Source organism: Leptinotarsa decemlineata, unplaced genomic scaffold, assembly GCF_025532065.1.
Source record: "Leptinotarsa decemlineata unplaced genomic scaffold, Ldec_3_MD MMD2_tig00000199_RagTag_RagTag, whole genome shotgun sequence".
NCBI lineage: Eukaryota > Metazoa > Arthropoda > Insecta > Coleoptera > Chrysomelidae > Leptinotarsa > Leptinotarsa decemlineata.
The window spans coordinates 3,204,248-3,226,476 of record NW_027412544.1 but is presented as its reverse complement, the minus strand read 5'-3'; the positions used below and the strand labels follow the sequence as shown (position 1 = coordinate 3,226,476).

General features: G+C 33.8%; 1 protein-coding gene and 2 non-coding genes across 3 annotated transcripts; 1 reads left to right on the top strand and 2 right to left on the bottom strand.

Moving 5' to 3' along the window:
* Window positions 1-12,745: 12,745 nt before the first annotated feature.
* On the bottom strand, window positions 12,746-12,827 carry TRNAL-AAG (transfer RNA leucine (anticodon AAG)). The gene has a single exon. It is a non-coding gene; the product is annotated as a tRNA-Leu (tRNA).
* A 2,410-nt stretch (window positions 12,828-15,237) lies between these two features.
* TRNAL-AAG (transfer RNA leucine (anticodon AAG)) lies at window positions 15,238-15,319 on the top strand. The gene has a single exon. It is a non-coding gene; the product is annotated as a tRNA-Leu (tRNA).
* Window positions 15,320-19,985: 4,666 nt separating this feature from the next.
* LOC141481521 (uncharacterized) lies at window positions 19,986-20,408 on the bottom strand. Its single transcript, XM_074173144.1, has one exon. The coding sequence runs from the start codon at window positions 20,406-20,408 to the stop codon at window positions 19,986-19,988; it is 423 nt and encodes a 140-aa protein (XP_074029245.1).
* Window positions 20,409-22,229: the final 1,821 nt, after the last annotated feature.

Sequence of the window (22,229 nt, the reverse complement as noted above, 5' to 3'; positions counted from 1 at the left end):
TGAAATGAAAAGTTAATACTCGGAAAAATAAAACAATGAGTGGATTTCGAAAAATGGAAGGAAGTGGTAGTAATCTGAAATAGTTCATAAAACCTCACTTTCGTAAGAAAATCTGGTACAAAATCAATATAAAATTAGAATATAGATAAATAAAAAGATGACTTCCAAATGGAAAACGTATGATCAAGGAGAAGAGAAAAGAAACAACAGAAAGGAAGTACGGAAAGCGCATTTTTGACCATCAAAATACTCACCAACACTTACTCGTATAAAATTGAGATAAAACAGATGGAAGAAGTATCAACCACAAGTTTTACACAAAGCCAAACTGTCTCTATGTCCATTGGATTTATGTGATGATTGTCAGACAAATGATCACTTATGGTGCAATTGCTTGGTGGCCGAAGGCTTTACAGAAAACGGCCCAAGCGAAGCTCTCTGGCTTACAGAGACAGGCTTGTCTCGCTATCAGTGATGCCATCAGTATCACACCGTCAGCGGCCATGGAGGTTCTTCTAGATCTACCTCCTCTCCACATTTTTCTGGAAAGACAGGCTAGATGGATTGCATACAGACTTGTGCACATTGCCATTTGCACAAATCAGCTCAATGTGGGTGCAACAAACTGTTGGTTGAAATTGGAAGTCACAGCGTTCTGGAAATGACCTCTGACTTTATGCCCCCAACTGTCAACTACGAACTGCCTTATAAAGTACTATTCCCGAGTAGAGAGGACTGGATCCTCCGGGAGAAGGAAATATCAAGAGTAGATAGTTGTTGGTTCACAGATGGATCAAAAACCCCTTCCGGTTCTGGTGCAGGTGTCTTCAATCGCATACCCAGGACAGAGTTGTCTACCTACCTAGGAACTTATGCGACTGTATTTCAAGCGGAAATTTACGCTATTGAATTGTGTGCGGAGAGATAGGGTAACTCCAACCTCACCCACAAGTCGATAAAAATATTCTCGGACAGTCAAGCGGCGTTGGAAGCTCTTGGCTCCTACCGAGCAACCTCTAAATTGGTATCAAACTGCCAAAAACCACTCTCCTCGGTAGGAAGACTTAACAGATTGTCTCTGGTCTGGATTCCTGGCCATACTGGCCTGGAAGGCAATGAAGCTGCTGACTTTCTTGCAAAGGAGGGTGCTGCATGCGGCTTCATTGGACCAGAACCTGTCATTGGCATCGCTTTGGGCTTTACCAAACAAACACTGAACACCTGGATGGCAAGAAGATTCATGGACTTCTGGCAGAATCTTCCAGGATTAGCTCACTCCGAGACGTTTATTCATCCTTCGAAGCTTGATTCCAAACAGTTGTTGGACTACAGTAAGGATGAACTACGATGTCTAACAGGCCTTCTTACAGATAACTGTCATTTAGGTTCTTTGAGTTCGGCAGATCCGTACTCTCACCATCTGATCTGAAAGACCACTCACCATACAAATCGGCTTCGTTAAGAAGTTGGGTTTATTTGGCCGAGTGTGAATTGGTGTGAGCTGCTAAACCCTTGTGGGTTGCGGTGGAGGGTCGAATAGACCCACTCACTCTAGACCTACCTACCTACCTATCAACCACAAAGTCGCGAAAATAATGTTGAAGTTCAGTATTAGAATAGGATGAATAAAATGATTGCACTGGTCTATCACTGATTAGTACAACAATACGAAAACGATCGGTACCTTAAAATACTCTCGAGGAGATAATAGCACATAAGTATATATTAGAGAAAATCACCGTGTAGAAAAAAAAAACAATTGTTTACTTGGAATTTACGGTTCTGAAAAAATTATTGAATAAATATTGAGAACAATATTTTGGGAAGTAAGCACTCTTTGCTTCCACTAAGCACCATTATGATATAAAATATTTTATTAACAAATGAAAAAGTTTGAAGATTGTCGAAAATTTCAGAATCAAGAGCAATCTTTTTGAATTATAGTTCCGATAGCAAAAAAGAAGAAGACCAGATTCAAATCTTATAGATAAAAAAATAACAAGAGATATGGTAATATCAAACAAATATTCAGGAAGGAAGAACGTTGATGATTAAAAAAATTTGTTTTTGACAGAGTAACTGAGTCAAAACGTTAAAAGAATCAATTTACCACGCATTTATTGCTCTACATCTCATGGTCAGAAGTGTACATAAGTTAGTTCTCATTCAGACATATACAGTTGAATCTGGATCAATAATATCAATGAATGGAATGAACGTAATCACTAATAAATATAGTTATTGACATTTATATGGATTGTTCAACCATAATGTTCTAACATTACTGTTACGTACACAGTTCTTTGGTGTTCTGTATATATCTGAAATGATTATTGTTGTGTTGGATAAAGCAACTCATTGGATTATGTAAACATTTATCGACACATATGTTTTCAAAACACACAATTATCATGGTAATAATGTTGACAGATCAATTATGGAATCAGGGAAAATATATCAAGAAATAAAAAACAAGATTTGATGATCGCTTCATTGGATAATTTTATTTTCATATTCATTGACAACATAGTATGAGTATAAATTCAAAGGTATATATTTTTAGGAGAGATTTATTTTTGGCTTTCTACTTCTCCATCGTCATACGGAAAATGTGGGAATCTTCCGAATAAAGGAAGAAAACATTTAATTCCATAATCAATTTTGAATACAAAGATGTGTAGATCATGCGAAGAAGTTACTTTCAGACTCAACTGGAAGAAAAATTCCTTTTGAAACAATTACTTCAATATTAACATTGAATTGCACGAAAGAAGAAATATGTTTGAAATAACTACTTTTTGGCTTTTTCATATCAGGTTTGTAGGGGAAACCGGGGCTACAATTAACAAAACATAAATTTTTAGTTGTAGCTAAGAAATAATTCAACATTTAGACTCGATTTTTGAGATACGTGATGCTAAAATCATTCAGGTATTACGTAATGATCTCAAAACCAACTTATTAGTAACGATGCCGTAGATAGAACGCTTTTTCCCAAAAATGGTGGTTGATTTGGTTTGGGACTAGAATTAACAGGTATGGGGCAAGTATTAATAGAAGGGGTAAAAATAACATAGGTTATGCTGACTAATATAAAGAAAAATAAATACATTTAGGACATATTTTTTTTTATTAATGAAAGTGTAATTAATACAGCCTTGCATGGAACTCGTATTCTTGTAAACGAAATTTCAAAATACGTTCAAATATTTCGACGTAACAGAGTAAAATCTCTCTAAAATAACTTAAAGCTTACTTGAAATTACTAAAAAAAACTCTTATAAATTTGTATTTTAATTATTTTATAAGAATTGATTAGTTGAACTTAATTAGACATATTACTTGAACAACATCATACGATGAGGTAGAAAATGACACATTTTTTATCTTTAAAGCTAGATAATGAGTATTTAATAAACATCTTCAAACTTAATTATTATCGTCTTCAGAATTAAACAACGTATATAAAATGTAGTTCAATACAAAATCAACAAAAAATATCAAGGATTAGCAACTATTTTAAATACCTACGAACTGAAAGAGTATCTATTCGTATTCATCATCGGAATTACAATTCAAACAACAGAATGCTGTGATATCACCTTTGATACATCCTGCTTGCGCCCAGTCCTTGCAAGAAATACATTCGATCCATTCATCACCTGATGTATCTTCATTATAGGAGCCACCGCAAATGATACAAAAATAGTCATCATCATCGTTAGAGCTATTGCTCTCATTTAATATCCTTTTCTTTACTTTTCCTTCTTTTTCGTCTTCATTTACATTTCCTTCAACCTATCCTTCAATTTTTCTCTTACCTTTTCCCTTATCTTATTTGTTTTCTTTATTCTGGTGTTTTGATGTGATTTTCCTCTTTTTCATTTCCCTAATATTATGTTCTTCTTCTAGAGCATTTTTTTCCGGAGTATCGGTAAAAGTAGCAGACTTTTTAGCGCGTTCTCTATTTGACGTAATTTGTGGTGGAGCTTTTGGTAGAAGTCTTATGGTTTCAACTGCAAAATCACTAGCCCCTCTCTGCATGCCTGACGGTCCAGCTATTGGTTCACGAAACATTTGCAATATAACATCAGGCACGCTAATATCTAAATTTGTTTCATCGTCGAAAACTTTAGGGTTTTTCAAATTTAGTGACAGATCATCAATATCAACGTCATCATTGTCAACAGTTGGTTCAGGGACTAGTGACGAGTTTTGATCGCTGGAGTCTGGGCGGTCCGTGACAAAAAAAGGCCCAAAGTCAGATTTTTGAGAAATATCTTCGTTGCACGGCCAGATGCCAGACTTTTTAAAAGCCTTTATTATATTCGTAGGGTTCAAAGCCAACGGTAGCGCTTCTTTAACAATTCCAGGGAGGTCATATATAAACATTACTTTTCCGGGTTACTGGCCATCCAAGAAGTTTGTGTTCTGTTCATTTAATGTTTGAATGACCACGCTTAGTTTTACGTTTATAAGTTCTCATGCTGTCATACCTAAAGGAGAAACATATAAAATAATTATTCACAAACATTCATCTACTCTGTTAATACTAGCTCCCACATCTGGGGTAGGTTTTAATAAGTTAATTGTAGCCCCTCTCATGTGTTAATCATAGCCCCAAAAGTACACTTTGAGTATTAAATAACATAATAAAATATTGGTCGATAGTAATGGCAAATAAGAAACTTAGAATTGTTAAGCATAAAATATGCTCTTAGGGAAACAAAAAGCATAATCATAGCACTTTATGATTATTGTACAAATAAAAAAATCGTGAACTGTAAAAAGATCGTTACCTGATTAAAAATATCAACCGGCACACAACTCACTCACATGACGCGCGGAGCGCAACTAACCGACGGCTGTGGCATGCGGCGCGATTGAGTTGTCAAATTGCGACACGCACTGGAGGTGTAGTCTGTATAGTTAAAGATAAATTTGCTTGTTACTTACCTCTGTTAATTGTAGCCCCGGTCTCCCCTACTCCAAACATTCGTTATGGAATTGAATAAGCTATCATTCATAGGATTGCTACATAATATATTATATATGGAAAAAATAAAATTTCACGTGAATGGAATGCTGACACTGGCGAACATCCGATGTTTCGGAGTAAAACTTATTACCTCTTCAGCACCAATCTGGATAACATTACAAGGATGAGCACCTAATTCTTTGCTTTCTTCCTTCCTTTGGAAGATTGTCAGATGTTTTTGTATAAAGATGGGGAAGACAAAACTTCCCTTTCCCAATATGAGAGTGTTCAGTTTAAAAAATCAGTTATAGAAGTAGTAAATTTGAGTTGATGATGGACTCTCGATTAGAGTATATGGATCTTCAGTGGGAAAATTTTAAAACTATATTTTGTTATTGCTCTTATTTTTTTCAGTTAGTACACTGTGGTCATGAAAGGGCGCAGAGTGGGCAGTGGGCCTAACCAACTACTCTTTCAAATAGTACTGTTTCCATACACCACAGGATTTTTATACACCAAAACTTATGTTGTAGAGTATTGTTGTTCTGTTTCAGATTTATTCTACGCCAGAGGTTTCAGTTCACTATATAATAGTTTTTCAGGCGGGTTCATCACATTAATTTTGTTGATGTTCCTTCGTTTTTATCAGTTATGTCTGAATAAATAGATCACTTCATTCATGTTTCGAAACATATTAAGTGGCAGTGAATTTTTGTTACTCAATACTAAACGACTATATCGATAAATCAGATCACCAATATTTGATCAGACAATGTTATCTCAATGTTATCTCAAGTCATTCAGAAAAGTGTCTTCTAAAACAAAATTGAAAACCTCAAGATTTATATCTCCTCTTTATAATCTTTGCTATAACCTAATGCTTAACTTGACGCCATTTTTGTGTCCTATCAGTGTTGAAAAAGATTTGTTAATTTCAACAATATTGAATTTTGTTACAAAAAAGTTACTGAAATTACCAAAACTTTCTGTTGAATTATTTACTCAAATATTTCTGTTATTTGTTGAATCGATTAGTTGAAAATCTCCACAAAATATTTTGTTAATTTGTGAAATATTTTGTCAAATTCTCAATATTATGTTCGGCAAATGGCAAATATTTCAAGATCAATTGTCAAATTGATACGAAAGTTCGTTCACTTGAACAATTTTTCAAAATTATATCCCGCAACGAACGGGTGTTGGTGTTACAATGATATTACATCAAATACCAAATTATTCGTTGTCAAACAGAGAATATATTCTGTGAATTCAACGAGTCATTTGAAATTGTATTTTTCAATGAGTTGTTGTTGACGTGACAATGATTTTTTAGCAAATAATATCATTACCTGTAGTTAAGCTCACACCATTTTTGCTAATTCAACAATATTCTAAAAATTTTTTTGGTAAAATGACCTGCTGTTATTGTCACAACAATATTGTGAAAAATATTTCAATTCAAAAAATATTTTGTTTTTCCAATCAACTAGTCACATAAAATTGTATTTTTCAATAATTTGTTGTTGATGTTATGATAATTGTATACCGAAAGCGAAAGAAATTTCAGAGATATTAGGGGAGAAATTATTTTCGTGTTAAATTTCAAGATATATATATATATATATATATATATATATATATATATATATATATATATATATATATCTCTTGAAATATATATATATCTCTTGAAATATATATATATATATATATATATCTCTTGAAATATATATATATATATATATATATATATATATATATATATATATATATATATATGTTAACTCGAAGATTCTCACGGATAAAGTATGATGAGCTGTTTTCTCGGGTTTCGCTCCGTGTTCTGTGTATTTTCTCCCCATAAGGATTATTTTCACAACGTTTCGGCAAAGTCTCATTTGCCATCTTCTGATGATGTCTGGTCTAGTTGAAAAAACCCGAGAAAACAGCTCATCATATATATATATATATATATATATATATATATATATATATATATATATATATATATATATATATATATATATATATATGCAACCAATTAACCAATTTTTATACGTCCTACGTTTTAATTTTGAATCTTGAAACGTATTTTCATATACCCAAACTGTAAATTGATAATCACAAATTCACAAATTTTCATGGGATTGAGATTGTTTACTTTATACATCATTTCTAACTTTTTTCCGTTCTATTATGTTCATAATTTCTCAGATAGCAATAAAAACATGTTCCTTCGCGAATACATGACAATTCGTGTATGAAAATATCAATTAATTGTGAAATTTCCACTAGTCAGGTACAAGATACCCATTTATTGGCAATTGTAATTTGATCTTAATCATCTATAGGATTCTAGTTAAGAATAATCGAAAAATATAAAAATTGAAGAATATAACATTAACAATGGAATTTTTAGGTAGATGTGTAGAGCCATGTCTTTGCTCATTTCTTATTTATTCTATCACCACATGAATTTTTGTCACTCCATAACATACCGTACAGTAGTACGGTACACACAACTTTAAACGTATAAAAATATAATATTCATCTATTCAGGTATTTCCTGAGGTAATATCATCCTTGACTCCTCTCAATCTAACAGTAGTGGTAGAAATCTTACTCTGAACGGTAAGACCTCGATAATCTTTATCTAGCGCAAGTTTCGTTGTCGTTCTTTAACCGGGCGATAGCTGGGTTGAACGAATGGTTTCTACTGAAAGGGATTGTCTATCCACAATTACAAAGATACATTTCGTTGATTTTCTCTACTCTATGATGTATATTACCAAAAACTGATAGTTATTCCAAGGTAGGCGAATAAAATTCTCAATTCAATTTGTTATATTACCTATCAGTTGTGATTCACAAATGTTAATATATTAAATATATTACTGAAAAGTGATACAATACTTGTTTAATCATTCAAATATGCTGTTAAAACAATTAATATTTTTTGTTAATGTTAAATCGAGGTTGATCGGAAAACTTCGCGAACGTTCGTTGCCACCTGCAAGGATCGCTGAGCCCTAAAATAATAAAAATTCATTGTAGTTTCAAGTTCCATATTTACGACATCTCGATTCGTAGATATTATTCACACAAATCAGTGAGATATTTTTATGCAAGGGTGAGTCAAGTGTTCAGTGGCGAGTCTAGTTATATGGAGTTATATATAATATTTACAAATTGTTGAGCAGTTGTAAAGTTGTCTGCTGGATCGGTTGCAAGGTTAGCCGCAATAACATGGACTTATACAGGGTGTTCCTTAAACACATGCTAATATTTAAGGAGGTAATTCTTAGACCCATTTTAAGGAAAAAACGTCCTATGGACGTATGTCCTAAACGCCTTAACTTTTGAGATATAGGGTGTCAAAGTTTTCAAAAATAATCAGTTTTTTAATAATAACTGAGATAATTTTGTAGACATATTTGGCATATTTGGTACATATGTTCCAAGCCTCAAGGCGCATTTTCTGATATACAATTTTCTTAATTTTCTCTGCCAGTGGCGTACGTACGAGTTTTGAAATGTATATTTTTGGCGAAAAAAATACCACGCAACTGCTTTATCTTAAATTAAGAATTATTTTTAAAATCTCCATACATTTCTGAGCACATTTGATTTGCTGGGTTTTCTTTGTCCGACGCATGGTTTTCGCTCAAAAAATTAAAAATCGCTTTACTTAAGGATAAATTCCTTAAAAATCTGATGCGGTATCGTGCATCGACTGAAAGCAAACTAGGAGATCAGATTTGTTGCAAAATAATTGAGGATCTAAAAGGTATTTGTTTGTTGTCAGATGCACTGTTCTCAATTAAAATTACGTCATAACGCAGCACCGCTTAATAATTTTTGAAAACATAAATTTAGTTATCCTGAAATAAATGACGTGTAGCAGAATTTATTTACTGCACCTCTTGGAAATATGGAGTTTGTCGATATGTGATTTCTTTTAAAGATTAAAAGCAGAAAAAACAGCGTACCCACCATACCAATAAAAAACGAATTCTCTGTATGTACAAACGTCAGTAGCTAATAATGATGTTGGTTTAAATTAAGGTGTTGGTGTTAAAAACTGTCACAGCGCGTTTTGATTGATTTTGAAGTGTTATTGAAGTTATTTTGGTAGTCCGCTGTTTTTCTGAATATCAGTAAATATGGTTAATTATACGAATGGCGGAAGCATGCATACTAAGTGCAGGTGGCCACTTCCAACAATTATCATAATCAGCTTTGGTATTATTACTAATTAACAAATTTGTGCTATTCGTTTAGACTTACTGCCACAAAATAAAATAAAACTCGTTTTTGTGAAAAATTTATTTTTTTGCAGATTATGTTTTCAAATATTATTAGGGAATTGGTAATGCTTTATGAAGCAATTTTCAGATTCTCATTCATTTTAGAATTGATCTAATTTCTTAATTTGCTTTCTGTCGATTTTTATTTTTTTGAGTGAAAATCATGCGTGGGACAAAGAAATACCAGGAGATCAAATTTTCTCGAAAATAAATGAGGATTTTAAAGATGATTTTATTTTGAAAAGAAATCATTGGCGTAGTACTTTTTCCCCAAAAATATTCAATGCGAAACCCGTAGGGATGCCACTGTTTGAAAAAATACAAATTTGTGTACATCAGAAAATGCGCCTTGAAGCATGGAACATATGTACCAAATATGCCAAAGATGTCTACAAAATTATCTCAGTTATTATTAAAAAACTGATTATTTTTGAAAACTTTGCCATCCTGAATCTCAAAAGTTAAGGCGTTTAGGACATACGTCGACAGAAAGTTTTTTTCTTAAAATGGGTCTAAGAATTACCTCCTCAAATATTAGTATGTGTTTAAGGAACACCCTGTATACCGATATACCTACGAATTGTATTGAAATTATATTGCAGACACGTTTTCATTATATTCTATTTTGCATGTATCTGTGAAAAAAATTGAATATTTATCAATTGTACTATTAGGTAATTTTTTGAGAAAGTTATCTGTTGATATTGTGTAATATACGTTCTGAACAAATTTTTTTTTATTTAGAAAAAACCGAATCAGCCGTAGCTATTAGCGGCAAACATATGAAATATATCTAAAATATGCAGTTGTGTTTACATAACAGTTTAAAGAAAAGGCAAGAAATTCAACAATATTGTTGGTATTTGTATTTTGGAAAATTTCACTTAGGTGAGGTTAGGTTAGTAGAGCGGGCACTCTACTAGAACATGCTTAACAGTCACAAGCACTTCACACGCGAAACATTTTCGTGGCGGTTCTTGATCAGTGATAATGAGAATTATTGTGAGTATTCATATTCAACTGTCAGATATATATATTAATTTTTTTATCCAATTCGAGCTTTTTCTGTGCTTATTGTCAACAAATCTTATTATTAAAAATTATTTTTTCTACAGATTGGGATAGAAGCACCAGATGCCTCTTGATGTACCAACTTCTGTTGGTGGCAGGAGCCATTCGGAAGTGCCCATTCAGGATATTTTTGGTAAAAAACCATCTTAAAAACCATTTCTGCGTGGTGTGGGAATGAATGAAGGGAATATTGTCCATTATTTTCTGGTCTTCGATAAATTACATTGTGAGCGTTGGTAAAACAATAGGTACTTGAGGGATTCGACTGTTTGTTCAAATGCTATTTTGTATTTGATATTCATTTTCACCCAGCTCTGGACCATTTTTTAATTTAATTAGTGATTTATTTCATGAAATACCCAGTAAAAAAAATTTCAAGTGAGATTAGGGAATTGAGGACGAAATTAACTTCTTAAGGGTAGATTCATTAATCACTTTATCAAAATAATTTCGTAATATATGTATTCTTGTTTTTTGTGAAATATTTTACTCTTGTCCCAAAATATGAAATTATTATGGAGGAGTGATTTTGATGAAATTTTCTCCTGAAATTTTTTTCCCCATCTATTGCCCTGGGGTGGAATTCATTAAAATGCCTATATCCTTTGAGATATTGTCCCAATTTTTGAGTATCATTTTAATTTAGAGAAAGTGTTTCAATGTTTCAGTTTATTGGGATTTTTATGTTATTAGGTTCATTTGTTTAAATTCCATCATTATAGAAACGTTATTTATATGGACTATCCCATGATCTCTCTTATCTACCTTATTTTTGTGGTTTTTGAGTTCAAGGATGTTATTTCTGAAAATTGTAAAATTCATGAAATAAATTGAATAATTTTAAATGGCATCGTTTTATTTATTAGACCAATCTCAATAACAAAAATATACATCTTTGTCAAAAAATTAAATGTTAATTGATACTTGAACAAGAGTTCAGGTGAAAAATATTATTTAATATTCCTACAATAATTTATTGGTGATGCATCAAAATTTTGTTTACATCATCTCATAACTTTATATATAACTGAACGACGTTATGTAATACTTCAACAAGAAACAAAATGTTGTTCACAATATAACGTAATATTGAGTGTGATCTATAAGTACTATTGGATTCATCAACAAGAAATCATTAATGACTCAACATATTTGAATTACATTACAACTTCAAAAACAATACATATGCATTGAATATAAAACTATTCTAACATAATGGGGAATGTTCCTCCTGGCGAAAATCAAGTAGTTTTCATAAAAGAGCTCTAAAACAACGCATTTTAAACTTATCATTTCAACCTTTCTCTTTAAAAAATAATTTAAATACTTAAAAAAGAAGAATGAAATAATGCATTCAACATTTAAAGGGATTCGTTTCTATTTCACCATTTGGCAACATCGGTTATAGCTGATAAAGTACAATGAATCTGTTACCTGTATGACTCAAACAAAGATGATATATTTCAGAGGCGTGCTGTTCTGTTTACTTATGTCCGAGTTACGGGACATATGACAGTTTGTGCACCTAACCTATCTTCCTCTATATAAATAAATAACAAAACAACTGTTGTTTGCCTTAATTGTTGATTTATAAAGATAATTTTCCTTTTTTAAAGTAAAATATCTAGGTAAGTATAAATTATTTCAACATGATATAGGCGCTGTTGCCAATATGTGAATTAGAAACAAATCCCTTTAAAAATTAAAACCCAACATTTGAAACATCAATTTGAATACTTTTCGAAGTGAATTTGAAAAACTCATAAATCAAACTCATTTTTATTTTGTTCAAACTTGCATTTGCTGTAATAACCCAAATTGAGGAACATTCCCCATCAAATTGAGGAACTGATAATAATCTTATGATGAGTTCACGACAACTCAGTATTGATTCAGTAGTAATGTATAATGAATATCCTCAATAAATTTTGCTAGTTCCACCATTTAAAGTTGTAAAAATGACAAAAAAATATTGTCGATATACCGTTGCTCTAGTTGAAATATCCATATATTTGTTATTGAAATAGCAACTTCTTTCGCAAACGAAGCCATTCTAAATGTGTTAAATGACAAAATCTTTTGAATAAATCCACAAATTTTTGTTTGTTAATATTGTCAATATCAAAATTTTGTCATTTTCTCAAAAAGTTCTAGTGGACTCACCGGATTTCTTTATTTTGTTGATTTTAACAACATTTTTCTAACAGTATATAGAAAATTTTCGGAAATTGCAGTAATAAAGCCAACGTATCGAAACTTTGGCTACAAAAGTCAATTATTTATTTGGTATGAGCGCCTGGGTCATTCCAGTGAAAAATAAAACATTTCTTATGGATTTCGGTAATACATCAAAAAGTAAATTTGAATATGAGGAGAGTAGCAAAAAGTGTGGCAGCGGTGGGATTCGAACCCACGCCTCCGAAGAGACTGGTGCCTTAAACCAGCGCCTTAGACCGCTCGGCCACGCTACCTTGTGAATGAAACTGACACGCCGGAATGGCAGGGTCTCGACGCTCTACGTTAACTGATAATTTTCATAGGGACTAAATATAGAACCTACTCGTGACTTTTTTCATTATGAACATCGCTCGTCTTTTAAAATTTGTTCACTGCTATTAGGAATGATATTTTTTGATAAGGAGAATCGGAAATAGAATCCTAAGGCTTGAAATTATTAAATATAATATAGCTATCGCTCGTCAGTGCGGTATCGAAGGTCGTCGATAAAGTACTGCTGAGTAGACTATCCTGGAGGAACAATTCGGGTTCCGACAAGGTCGGGATACGACTTCTCAACTGATTCGGGGCTTTTTTAAGGACAAAACACAAGCACTACGGAAAAATTATTATGCCGCTCTAAGAGCGGTTCCTGTGCAAAAGTAGTGATTCACATTGGATTTGAATCGCTGAAGATTAAATCTATTTGGAAAAACGTTCTCAGAAAGTTTGTTCCACATAAACTCAGTTCTCCAAATGAAAGAGTTTTGAACAGTGAAGTTCAAGGTATACTGCGTTAAACCTCAAAACGGTGAGCAGCCACAGTCCAGTATTTCTGATATGTACCGCTCTTGGTGGAATCATATGTGCCAAGTCACTTGACCACTTCCCGTGAAAGTATATATAGAAGAGAGACAAATCTCTAACCTTTCTTCGATGTTCCAGACTATCAAGATTGCAAGTGATGTTCGAGTCTCCAATTAGGTGGATGGCTCTTTTCTGGATGGAATCCAGGAGCTTCAGGGTGTGGTTAGGGGCGGAGCTCCATATATAAGAAGTATACTCCACAAAATGTCTAATCTGAGCTTTATAAAGTATCAAAAGTTGCTGAGGTGTGTACGTTTTTTGGATCGGAACGTTGCTCCAAGCTTTTGAGAAACAGCCTTTGCCAATCCAGCGACATGGTTGTGTCAAGACATATTAGTGCCCATTTCAACCCCCCAACAAACTTATCCAAGCAGAAAGCTGAATTGTCTGCCTGTCATTATTATATCCGATTCGGAGACATTCATCTTTTGGACATTTGGACATTTTCTTAACATTGAATTGAACCTGTTTACTTTCACCCCAATTCAAAATTACTTTTAGATCCTGATTAAGATATGTTCACGGGATAGATGAATCTTTCCATCAGGGGACGAACACAGTTATGGTCCTGTTAGATATTCAAAAAGTCTTTGACATGGTGTGGACAAAAGGTTTTGTCGCCAAAATTTGGTCGAAAGGTATGTCTTTATTCATGATAAGGATTCTTGAATCCTACCTGACCAACCGAACTTTTCGTGTGAGAAAGGACCAAACCACATCTTCACATTATCCGATTAAAGCAGCGGTCCTGCCTATCACTTGTATTCATTGTACACGCACGACTTTCCCATGTTTTCGAGACCGAATGTGTATGGTCGTGCCGTTCTTCGACAGGAACAAAATTGAGAATAACTCATCGAAAACTGAGCTCGTCAACTTTTCGAAGAAATTTACCAACGTAAAGATCTTCGGGAAGTTGCGAATCGAACGCCTGATCATTGATAAGCATAAAAGCGCGCGGTATCTGGGAGTTATCCTGGATAGGCGCCTCAATTTTCAGGAACACATGAGTCTGGCGGTCCAACGAGCGATAAAACGCACAGAACTCCAAGCTCAGTGTTGTTGCCAACACTTTGGCGGCGTGTCTTCTGTCATCTTGTTAGCCTCAACAAAACATAACTCATAATTCTGGTATTTCGAGTGGAAAATAAATGAAAGTACTCAATAAAATGAATATGTAATTTGATCAAATGAAATCAGACGTCAAAGTTCAAAAGTTATTTCATTCATTCCAATAAAGTAACAGATGAGTTTGAGTGGTGTAATGAATTATTGGACAGTTACCCATTTTCTTGGAAGAATATTATATTTTCATAAAGTATGTATGAAATCTGATATCTTCAGTAGTCAGTAGGTATCCGTTTAAATTATTTTTTGTCATATATGGATAATCAAGAAATATCTCAGTCTAAGATAAACAAATAAAGTCGACATGAAATATCAAAGTCTTAAAGTATCAAAAACCAACAAAGATGGAATTATGGCATTTGCCGATTTTTGATGAGAATCCATAACGTATTCAAGTAACACTTCATTGTGAAATTTTCTCAAAAAAGTTTACAAAAGTATATTTGAACACGCTTGAAGAATATATTGTATAGCAAAACACGTGTTGTGGTTTTGTAAACTTTTCAGTGAAAATCTCAGAATGAATTTTAATCGAATATATTCAAAATAAGGAATACTCATAAAAATGTTTGATAGTAAAATTTCTAACATTTCTAAAGTAGGTACATAATACAATTTTGTTTTACTTTTTGTACTTGACTTTTCAGATGTTAGCTCAATTACATACAAGGTAGCGTGGCCGAGCGGTCTAAGGCGCTGGTTTAAGGCACCAGTCTCTTCGGAGGCGTGGGTTCGAATCCCACCGCTGCCAAGTTTTTTTTCTGGTAAAAGGCTGATGTCCCACAAATATCTAATTTTATTATATCGTAAATTTCCTACTAGAGAATTTCCTACCAAGTTGAAATCATCAAGAGAGGTTGAAAACATTAGGGGATGATTCCTGACAAACGTTTATTAAAAATTGCTAGAAAGGTACGATATCTATCATACATACATCTGTACATACAAGTGAATATGGTTTGAAATTTAAACCTGAATGTAATAAAATCATTTTTCCTATGGAATATATTGAACTCAGTTTTTATCAACAAGTAGGCTAAGTTGCACTTTATGCACAAGGGTAGGTAATGTGTCACTTCAACCGCTAGAATACATACCTAATGTGAAACAATTATTTTTTACTTTTTCATGAAACAATCATTTTCTGAAGGTGAACAGTTTTAACGAGAGTTTGTTGCGTCTTATCCTCGCTCTTTAGTGAAGCAGTGAACTGTTTCATGAGATACAGGGGCAGGCAACGAAAAAAAACTTGCAGATTGTGTTCTCGGAGAAGTTTGTATGCTCCCAGGCTGATATGACCGTCGTGATTATCAAGTATGAATTCTTTCTTCTTTGGTAAGTTCCACAGGTAATCAAGAAATATGGAGTAATTTATCTAACAAGAATTTGAAACCGTTGCAATTATGTTGTCGATACATCCTTCAATAACCAGGGTGTTTTATAATTGAAATGCTGTTCCTGAAGGGCGATAATTCTTGGATGAGTTCAATAAAAAATCTCCATAAGAACTGCAACTACATCATTTCTGAGATACAGGATAATGATATTTAACAGAACACTGAATTTTCCACTAACATATCTGAAATAGCTTTGAAAAAATAATATTCATTTAGAAAAGACTTATCATGATTATGATAGAAAAAATTGAAGGGCATGTTAACAGGAACGCCACCGATGAACAATAAGAAAACCTTCACCATAAAAAATATTTTTAAGCGTAGGTACTTCATTTACCAAAATTGAAAATAAAACATAGTAGTTTCAGATATATGAGGAAAGAAACAAGTTTTTTTTGTTAAAGTTCAACATCCTGTGTCTCAGAAATAAATCAAGGATTATCGCCCTTCAAGATCAGCATTCAATGATGAAACACCCTGTACATATGCCACTAGCGCTGAAAGATAAGAGTAATACTCTAAATGTTTTGGTTGTTTCATTCTAAGGTTTCAAGGACAATAAAAACCTTACTTTAAAATATCACAACTTTTGTTCACCCGTATAGTCGACTTTAGCACCGAATATAAATCAACCATAGTGATGATGGTTTGACTTTTTTCGTCTTTTCGCAAGATTTGCCAAGAGCATTTATTCACTGGACCTATTGATTTTATTTACCTCTTTTCATTCCAAGCTTTCTATTATTTTCCTTGAATCAATCTTGCCTTTTGTGGCAGTACTTTTGAATTATTTTTATGAAGATTTTCCGCAAAACGTGTGCTATAGAAAAAAAATCATAATAGAAGGTAAAATACTCCATCAACTTGTGAAAGTTAATTCTAAACTCTCAAACTAAACTCTTTCACGCGCCGATAAAGCATTCGATGAACAATTATCTGTTCTTTCTTGATACTTCATGACATTCTTATGCTAGCAGCGGATAAGAAACACAAATCAAAGTCTAGTAAATTCAAATCCAGTAAAATTGCCCCGTATCGCTACTCTAATATTCATTTCAAAGTGAACTTCTCAGATAGCAGTTCCAAATAAAAGAGGTTGGAATCAAGAAAGTTACTAAGGCGCAAAATGAAACAAGTGCTCACTATTCTGTCATGTGAAATAAGAGTTCAAGAAAAAAGGAGAGATTAAGCTCGACGTATTTATTCAAGAAATCTTTCAGCATTATTTCCATATAATCACGAAGTCATTGAAACTTAGAAAGTTAATCTCGTAGAGTATTGTAGTGGATAAATATACAGAAAATTAATTTCAGAAAGTTCGAAAAGTTTATTCCTTTGAATAACTTATCAAAGGACTAAATTGAAAATAATTGATTGTCCATTATGAGCTGAATCGAACTGAACCTATTTTAGAGGACATGTTGAAGAAGCATTTGCAATAACCGATGTAACTAAAGCCAACGTCAATGCCTGTGGAAACACCATTATTATTTTTTCTTCAGCTTTTGGAATGAGAATTCCAATTCTTTTTATGGGATTTTGCGAGTCGAAGAATCGGATATAATCCAACGTCCTTCGTGGTATTAGCGAGGAGAGTAGTTGTTTCCTGATAGGTGTCAGTCCATTAACCTACAAGGTCGAGAGTTGAGACTGACCTAAATGAATTGTTCCTTCAGATGATTTGATTCATAGCCAGTTTTCAAGTATGCCCACTGACTATATGTGGAAAGTTTTATTTTCTTATTCGAGGAATTGGTCGAATTTCGCTTCAGCTCAGTTCGAGGAATGATGCACTGAAAGGAATTCGAATTTTAATTATACAATAACATGGACTCTATGTTGATGATGTCCACTACCTCATACTGACGAGTGATCATATAGCCCGGTCAGGCAGTGTGCCCGTTCAATAATTGACAATCGATTCCGGCAGTTGTGAAGTTTCTAGAAATACTGTACCACTTTTCAATACGTGTCACTATGGACCAACTTAGTAGCACCGAAATAAAAGACACTTGCAAGAATATCAATAAAACAAGGAATACGGATCACTTGAGAGTTTCAATAGAATGTTGAATTCCCAACCTTGAAATGAATCTATAAACAAAAATTCCTAAATCAATATTAAAAATAAATGGTGTCATTGTTTTGAAATCAGCTACTTTTTTTCAATGATGGCCTTGAGAGAAATGATAGCAAAATACTGGGTTTCACCCTAAGGTTTAATGCAATAAACCTTACAACTTCTCATCGAAATTCTATTTCCGGAAACCATCAAGGAAACTGAAGGCTTTTGTTTTATACTCCTATGAATATATTCTTCTGATTCTTAAGATTTGAGATTCCAGCAGTCTCCAACAGTAGCTACCTTAGACCTATTTTTTACAGTGCAGCCAGACACGTCTTATGATTTTTATGACCGTATGCTTTTTACGATTCTACGATTTTTTATGATTCTAAGATCTTTATGATTCTGATCTTACGATTTTTACTATTTTTGCCTCGCAGAACTATAATAAGTACAAAACAAAACTGTTGTGAAAACAATTCTGATAACTCTACCATTAAATACAATCAACAAATTCAAAATATGATTTTATATAATCCACTTTCAAGTTCATGTCTTGAGAGTTCATACCTAAAGAGTTGAAAGTTATTCTGATGAATGATTTCCATAAATCACCATTACGTGTTTTCTCACAAAGCCAAGCACAGAAAAGGCATATTCCTAATTTCATCCTTCACACATGAAATCGGTATCGGTTCATAGTTCAAATAATTCTCTGACCTGTTAGAATAGACATATATACAAGCCCACTGATTCTAAATATGACATTATTAATATATATATATATATATATATATATATATATATATATATATATATATATATATATATATATATATATATATATATATATATATATATATATGATGTGTTGTTTTTCCGGGTGTTCATCCGTTGTGTACTATTCGATAGTCGACGTTATGCCATCATCTCAGATGGCATTATCAAGACGAGTTACTGCTTCGCTTCGAGAGGTGTAACTGATGTTAGGTTCTTCTTGTGGTGTTTTTATATGGTTTCGCTTGCGAAAGTTGTATGGATTTGTTACCCGTTTTTCCACCTGAGGGTTGTTGATGGCTTTTGGCGGTTCTCCTACCTGTTTTTCTACCTGAGGGTTGTTAATGGCTTCTGGCGGTTCTCCTACCTGCGATGGTTCATTATCAATTTGTGGTTGTCTTTGGTGGTTGTTTTTAATTATTGTTTTCCAAATCCTTGGGATGTTTAGTGAGTCATCCTTTTTGTTGATGAGGCCTTGCTTTTCGATTTCGATAGCTTCCCTGATTTGTCGAATTCTTGGTTTTGCACCTGTGCTATCTGTTTTGTGGACTCAAAATTAATCTTGTGACCTGTTTGTAGATGGTGTTGAAAGAGGGCAGAGGAGGTTTGTTTTGTTCTTATCGAGTTTTTGTGCTCCTGGGTTCTGGCAGATATACGTCTGTTGGTCTGACCGATATATTGTTGACCACAGTCCTCGCATGTGATGCTATATACTCCTTCGTTTTCTAGGGAAATTCTCTCTTTCGGTCTGGGCAGCCAACTGGATATCGTTTTGTGCGGTTTGTAGGTTGTCCGGATGTTTTTACGTCTTAGTATTCTCCCGATTTTGTCGGTCACACCTTTGACATAAGGTAGTGTCACAGATTGTCTGTCGTGTGGAGAGTCTTCTGTCGATCTAGTGGCTGTTTTTTTGGTTCTTCTTTGTCTGTTGATGGCCTTTTGAATGATCTTTGGTCCATAGCCATTTTGTCGCAGAGCCTTCGTTGTCTCCCCCAATTCTGTTGCCCTGTTTGTTGGTTCTGTTAGGCGGAAACTGCGGGATATCAACGTGTTGGCTACGGATTGTAGCTGGGTAGGGTGGTGGTGTGATGCTGCTTGTAGGTAGCGGTTGGTGTGTGTGGGTTTTCGGTAAACTGTATAACCCAAGTTGCCAGTTGGTTTTCGTGTTATAAGTAGGTCTAGGAAAGGTAGCTGCCTGTTCTCCTCTCTTTCGGTAGTGAACTGGATGCGGGATGGATGTTGTTCAGGTAGGTCACAAACCGGACTAGTTCTTGATTTCCGTGGGGCCAGATGATGAATATGTCGTCTACATATCTTTCCCACAGGGTTGGTTTGAGGCGAGCGTTGTTAAGTGTTTCTTTCTCGAAGTGCATCATGAACAGGTTTGCGATCACGGGCGATAGGGAGGAACCCATCGAAGCTCCCTCTACCTGTTTATAGATCTGATTGTCAAATATGAAATAGGTGTTTTTGAGGCAGTGCTCTGCTAGATCCGTGACATGTTGCGGAAAGCTATGATCAGTTCTAATGGTGGCTAGGGCTTCGTTTATGGGTATACTCGGGTAGAGGGATTTTATGTCTAGGCTTGCCAGCCTAGACATAACAGTGCATTAACAGAACATGTTAATTCGGAGGATCATAAAATGAATTTTGAAAATCCAAATATTTTAGATAGAGAAACCAATACAACTAAAAGAATATTTTTGGAAATGATACATATTAATAACGAAGAACATTCAATGAATAAACGAACTGATATTGATAGTCTTAGCAAAATTTACACGTACCTACTGAAATATGATAAAGAAAATAAAAGATCTGGTAATTCGAGTATCATTCAGAATTTTCCCACTTGACATTGTCAGCCAAAAACTTTTATCAAATGTCATTATTTAATGTTTTTCTATATGTTTTTGAACCATTTTATACTTTATTCTCACGTTAGTAAGTTCTCCATATTATATATTTTTTACAAGATATATAATCTTATTATTGTAGTTGTCCTGACGAAGGTGTGAAATATACCGAAAGCTTGACGAGAAAGTCAACTTCATCATTAACCCCATCTTGTCGCTTTTCGATATTCATGCTCCACTTTGTTTAATTAACAAAAATGAAAAAACTCGAAGAGTTGTTCCTTACTTCACTCATAATATCAAGCTCATGATTGAAACGAAAAACAAAGCTCATCGAAGGTATTTGCGAACTAGATCTGATACAGATAGAGCATATTATATTACGCTTCGAAATTATGTCAACGAAGCTGTGAAACGTGAGAAGTCTGCCTATATGCAATTTGTGCTTGACAAAAATAAAAATAACGTTAAGACGTTGTGGCGCTATCTCAGCGACTGGGGTGCATGCACAAAATCGACTCTCAAAACGAATAATATTCCTTTAGAACTCCGTGAGCCTGATTTACTTAACAATTATTTTTTGAATGTTGCCCGTAATACCTCCGTAAATGCGGAACTACTATCATTCTATAATAATAACCTTCTGGAAAGTAACTTGAAATTCTCATTTACTGAAATAACTAGTGATCATGTCTGGGATGGTCTGAAATCTCTGAAATCGCAGGCATTGGGTTTAAATAATATTAGTCTGAAAATGATAACAATTGTGTTGCCTTTCTGCATAGATGAAGTAAAACCCATTTTCAATGAATCTTTGAGAACAGGTACATTTCCTGAATTGTGGAAAATTGCCAATGTCATTCTGATACCTAAAATATCCACACCTAAAAGTTTTAATGATATTCGTCCCATATGCATCTTACCTATATTTTCCAAACTTTTTGAAAAAATACTTTCTCTATAGATCAGGCAATACCTGGATTTCAATAGTATCTTACCAGAAGTACAGTCTGGCTTTCGTTCGAAACATGGTACACATACGGCTCTATTGAAAGTCATAAATGATATATGTACTTATGGTGATAAATCTATACCGTCGATCCTAGTTCTCCTGGATCAAAGCAAAGCCTTCGATAGTGTCAATTTTCAGCTTCTTCTGGCGAAATTAAAATTCATAGAGTTTCAAGAAAGAGCTTTGGAATTAATGAATAGCTATATCCGAGGTCGATCACAAATAGTAACGCTTGATAATAGCCTGCTATGCTCAACCCTTAAAGAGACTATTTCTGGAGTACCCCAAGATAGTATTCTTGGGCCCTTATTATTTGTAATTTTCATTTTTGATTTTCCATCATGTTTAAACTTTTGTCAGGTTCACCTATATGCCGACGATTTTCAATTATATTCACCTTGCGATTTGACTGATATAGAAAACTATGTGAGCATTATTAACGAAGATCTTCAAAACACTCAAGTTTGTTTTGAAAAACATGGCTTGCGTATCAACCCAAACAAAACTGTTCCAATCTGCTTAGGCCCTCAGAGACAGACTTATCAGATCAAACA